The sequence below is a fragment of the Juglans regia genome, chromosome 15, assembly GCF_001411555.2.
Source record: "Juglans regia cultivar Chandler chromosome 15, Walnut 2.0, whole genome shotgun sequence".
NCBI lineage: Eukaryota > Viridiplantae > Streptophyta > Magnoliopsida > Fagales > Juglandaceae > Juglans > Juglans regia.
The window spans coordinates 6,898,592-6,904,069 of NC_049915.1; the positions used below are offsets into that span (position 1 = coordinate 6,898,592).

A 5,478-nucleotide genomic window follows, 5' to 3' on the forward strand; every position below is an offset into this window, starting at 1 on the left:
GACGTGGTGCTCGAGCAGATCTCTTCTAGAGAGGTTCGCTCGATATGCGCTTGACGTGGTACTCGAGCACAACTCTTCTAGAGAAGTTCGCTCGATGTGCGCTCGACTTAGCGCTCGAGCTGAATCCATCTAGAGAGATTCGCTCGATGTGCGCTCGACTCAGCGCTCGAGCAGAACTCTTCCAAAGAGGTGTGCTCGACTTGCGTTCGACACTTCGCTGGAGCCAATGTTCAAGACAACTTAAAATTCAGGGTTTTGAGCGCCGTGATTTGTTGGGACTATATATAGAACAGCTTATTTCTGTTCTTTAGTGTGGAGAAATAGAGCAAAAATCCTAGTTGCTTCAAGAGCCATAAAGAGAAACCTTTCCTCACTTGTGAATCTCTCTTTGACAAACACATATCCATCACACCAGACTCAAGATCAAATCTTATTCAAAGTCCATTGAAGTTGATGGTTTCTTATTGGCCAGAAGAGTTCGGAGCTGCTGTTGATGCAGAAATCGAGAAATTCTCTTGGGAAGCTAGAGAAGGTCGGAGTTCCGATACTACATGCTTGTAGAGATAGAGTGGGTCAGTTGTGATGTTGCTAGCCAAGTTTAGCCACTAAAAAGGTTTTGTAAGTGTTTCTAAATTGATTGTAATAAACTTTTTCTATAGTAGATTTTAGGTGGTGCCGTACACCCGGAGTGGTTTTAGAATTTGAAGAAGTTCTTCAAATGAGTTTTCACTTCGTGATCAAAATCATTATGTTGATTCTTTGTGTTAATTAATTAACTGTTTGTTTGTGTCTATTTCTGAAAAGTTCATAAAAATTGGATTACACCTATTCACCCCCCCTCTAGGTGTAGTGATTGATAGAACCACTTCTTTTTCGATTTCTAAGTACTCTATGCCTTTTTTATTTTTGCATATGAGAAGAGATGAGATGAGTTAAAATTAAAATTAAAAATTAAATAAAATATTGTTAAAACATATTTTTTAATATTATTTTTATTTTGAGATTTAAAAAAATTAAATTATTTATTTTATTTTGTGTGAAAATTTAATAAAATTATAATGATTAAATAAAATGATATAAATTAAGAGGAATTGAAAACAAACAAAATCACCTCTTGCATGGCCCAAAATTAAATATAACAACGTGACAAAAGCCAGGCACGGACTTGGCTAAGTCCGTCACACACTTAAATGGTAAAAACATGATACAATAAAACAAAACTAAAAAAGAGTTAAAAGAGCATCAAACAATGTGGAAGTTGATGAAATACATGAGCAAAAGTCGATACAAACAACCACCCAGAATTGGGTGTAATGGTCTGTTTTGGTATATGCAGTTACCCACAGATGGTTTCCAAACAGAAATATAGACATTTATTACACACTTATAACAATAATCACTCCGACTATTTGATCCACAACATGCATATAACAATGGGGAATTAAAGCTAGCTCTGAGAACCACCCACTTGCCATGAACATTTTTAAGATGAGTTGGTTAGATTGTCGACCAGAGATGCGATGCTGTATGCCGGTATGGATAAATTCATGAGCAATCCAGCATGATAGTAGAGTACCCGCCAGACTTCATCACTTCACCCATTCATCATCATCAAGGAAACTTCGAAGACAACATCTAAGAGAATCAGAACTTTTGCACCAAAGTCTAGTCGATGGCAGCACCGGACTTCATCGTAAACCATCACCCCGCAGATATTTGAGCCCTCCAAAGCCTAACTCCTTGATTACTGCAAGCTCATTTTGAGTCCTTGACTAGCAAAGTGCATTTTAACGCCCCCACGGATAATAACCATAGAAATATACGTATGAGATAAAGGAATGCTAAATATGTTTCCTACATTCCTCTCTTCCCACTTTTCATGCAGCACCGGCAGACAGCTTGGCCATCCAAAAAGAGACTGATACACAAGGTACCCATCAAGAACCAATTGAAGTCAGCCAGGCACATGATGGGAAAAGGGTTGAATGTTCACAACTGCTTAGAGATGAGGCAAAAGAAAGGATAAACAAGTTCTAGAATCATCATCCAGATGAAATAGTCGTCACCAAAGATCATTATCATGCAAGCAGAAGGCAATATGTCAAGAAACTGCCACTGCTTTCCTGCCCACTTGTGGTTCATATATTGTGTCTGATACTTTGGATGGAGGCCAATAACGAAACACCGATCTCCCTATAATGTTTTCTATAGGAAGCGGACCCCTGATGACAAGGTAAACGAATCAACATGTCAGGAAATACATTAAAAAATTGAAAGTGTGTTTATTGGACAAGCATCGATCGATATTGCCATTCTTCATACATTTTGTATATAAATTTCTGATGGGCTAGATTTTAACATAATCATATTTGAAATATCTGTAGAAGCCACGTGCTGAAAATGATTCTTTCCCACCTAATTCAACATAGTCTCAAACCAAAAAATCATCAGCAATAATAGATTCCAGAATTACCAGTTATGAGAATCAAAACTGTTGTTGCGATTGTCTCCCATCACAAAGACGGAACCTTCAGGAACAAGCTGCAAAATCAACAAGAAGAGTGGACAAGGTTCAAACATGCAAGGCATAGTGACAGATCAGTAACAGGAAAAGAAAGTAATGATGAACATGAGGCATTACCACAGGATCCATCTCATAAGCAAGTGGCTCTAAAATGAAATTTTCATCTCGAACATCACCATTCACATATAATTTTCCATCATGAACCTATCGCATGAAAAGGCAGGCAATATCTAAGGTGTTAGAGATAAACGTAAGGAAAAAATTTCCTTACATAAAAAAGATGAGAGGAAGAAGTGTATATAAAATGATCTTTTAGATACAAAAAAAAAAAATCAGACTGCAAGAAATAGATGGAATTAATTATATATGGATTCTAACCTCAACATAGTCTCCAGCCCTTGCCACAACTCTTTTGATGAACACATCGCCTGAACAAAAGCCAGCCTCCTACAAGATGCAAAAAATTCACAAAATCAGCAATTCCCACTTAAACCAAGAGATTTCTCCATGTAAGGCACTTCAAAGTAGTTTCCATATCATAATACCTGTAATATCGGTGCCTTAAAAATTACTATATCTGAAACATCGGGCTTCCTGAAAAAGTATGAAACCTGTGGTACAAGAACAGAAGCAGAAATATCAGCTTACTGTCCAAAAAGAAAAAAGAAAACATTGACTAACTGTCTTATCTCTATATTTCTGAACCGTTCAATCAAATTTATCGATTAGCCTGTGTATCCACCATAAAACCAGACTTCCTACACAAATCATGATCCCTAGATACCATTTAACAACGTAAGAAACATGCAAAATCTTCGGGAATCCATTGAGTGCACTAAAGGAATAAATCAAACTTTTACCGCGCTTATTGCAACTACAATATAAGATAAAAACCATAATGGAAATTCGGGAAAAATGTTCACTCCTTTTAAGAATTGAGATTGTTGAATTAACAAAATAATCTGGAAGTAAGCACATCCCAAGCAACTGGGAAAAAGTCAATAAATTTAACACGAATTTTAATTACAAAAACTCGCTAATTGGTTGGATGTAAATCGCATCAAGTTCGATATGGAATCTATCCAGCCAGGCACATGCCCGTTCTCGGATTAGAATACCAAAAAAACGTTGTAAAATTAGAGAGTTCAGCTAATGTACCTTCTCGGCCAATACGCGGTCGCCGACATCCAGTGTAGGGTACATCGAAGATGACGGAATCGATCTCGGTTCCGCCAAAAACGACTGGGACATCAAGCTCACAGTCAGAGCAGTGAACACAGCCTTGGCATCCTCCGAACAGAAACTCAATATCTTCGACAACCACCCGCTATTCTCAAACGTCTTGTGTTTGAACTCTGAGCTCTCCTCACAACACTTTGTTCCCCCTTTATCCACAACCCCACTAGCCGAGTCGTTACTAGAAGGAAGCCAGTTCGATCCCTGTAAGAAGGGAAAAATCGACTGGGCCTTAATGGGCGATACCCCGAAAACGCCGAGCGCCGTGGCCGACGTACCCGACGCGCAGGCCGTTGACTTCATAATCGAAATCAAGCCCAGCACAATCGGGCTTTTGCACTTATCCCCGAGAACCTCTCCGGCGAGAGTGGAGTACAAAGAAGCCGAATTTTTGCCCCAGTTATTCGGTTTAGGACGGTTCACATCGGATCGGTAATTGCGCACCGTGCCCGACGTATCGAGCTCGGGTTTCTCGTTCGGACCGAAGGTCCGAGGACGGAACCAGCACTCGTGAGCGGTGCGGCAATGGCCGGCCCGAAGGCCGGCCGAGGATGCTAGATTTTTGGCGACAAAGCCAGAGAAGTTGAAGGTAACCCGGATAGCCATGTCTAGGATTTTGATAAGCAAGATGAAGAACTGGTACAGTGTGACTTCGGTAGCTAGCAAATTCGATTCGGGAAACCCTAGAATCCGAAAAACGCCATTTCCACAGAAGACAGAAACTCGGAGACGGGTGGGTGGAATTGGAACTGGAAGCTACCGCCGGGAAAAGAAATCGAACACGATTGGGAAATTAGGGAATCGAAATCCTTTTGGTTTTGCGTTCGAGACGGGGATTGCTTGGAACTCCAGAGCAGCGAGAGAGCGAGCTGGACTCTGGGGCCGGAAAGAATTGAGACACGTGAAAGTATATCAGCAATGGCTAGATTAGACAGAATTCGGATTTATTACACGGCGGCTATGTCTTGATAATGAAACTGGACTCGTTCTTCGTTATTATTACGATTCTACACCTTACCATGTTTTATTTGAAGTAGAGAAGTTCTATTTACCCTCTTCTAGTGGTTAGTGGGGACTATATGTATAGACACATTATTAAATAAAAGAAATCATTATTTTAAAAGAGATAATTTTGTAATTTTAAAAAATTTTAAAATTAAAATAGTCTAAACTTACATTACAGTCTCCATTTAAAAACTGTACCTAGCATTGCTCTTTAAAGTAAGTAGCAACAGGAGAAAAAAATCTTTCTGTTTTATTTATGGCCTTTATTTTAAGAAAATTTATACTTATTACCAAACATTAATATATAATTATCATTTTTATCTTTTAATCTAAACACACATATTAATATATAAATATGTATATATAAATAAAAAAATAAAAATAAAAACAAATTACATATTAATATATAACGTAAAAATAATAAGTAACATTTCTCTTATATTTAGTTTATAATTCTTATTTTAAATCTCGCCATTCTCATCACACGTGATGATATGTCATATTTCAAGTAATTTATTTTATTATTTACTTAAGCATTATCCACTTATATGATACATGAACATGTGTACTCATTGTAAGGAGATTTTTCTTTTCTATTGGTTCGTATATAGATTATAGAGCCCATGAGGGGTCTCTGGGGGAGGGAGGGGGAGAGAGTCCGATCAGACCCAACGACCCTCATCTAAAAGGAATTAATAGGTCTACAAAGTACT

At 38.2% G+C, this 5,478-nt stretch overlaps 1 protein-coding gene across 1 annotated transcript; it reads right to left on the minus strand.

Annotated features, from left to right (window-relative positions):
* Positions 1-1,221: 1,221 nt before the first annotated feature.
* Positions 1,222-4,691, minus strand: LOC108992344 (thylakoidal processing peptidase 1, chloroplastic-like). The gene is made up of 6 exons (XM_018966876.2): positions 3,683-4,691; positions 3,070-3,135; positions 2,903-2,971; positions 2,642-2,728; positions 2,474-2,541; positions 1,222-2,222 (listed from the first exon to the last, which is right to left on the minus strand). Exons 1-6 carry the CDS (start codon positions 4,364-4,366, stop codon positions 2,102-2,104), a joined length of 1,095 nt encoding a protein of 364 aa, XP_018822421.1. The 5' UTR covers positions 4,367-4,691; the 3' UTR covers positions 1,222-2,101.
* Between the last annotated feature and the right edge of the window lie 787 nt (positions 4,692-5,478).

Bases quoted from the DNA above. Each gene is read 5' to 3' on its own strand.
- LOC108992344 (XM_018966876.2), bottom strand. From the start codon at position 4,366: ATGGCTATCCGGGTTACCTTCAACTTCTCTGGCTTTGTCGCCAAAAAT. The intron at 2,729-2,902 runs GTTAGAATCCAT...TTCATGCGATAG, and splicing joins GGGCTGGAGACTATGTTGAG to GTTCATGATGGAAAATTATA. The intron at 2,223-2,473 runs GTAATTCTGGAA...CCTTGTCATCAG, and splicing joins AGTTTTGATTCTCATAACTG to GGGTCCGCTTCCTATAGAAA.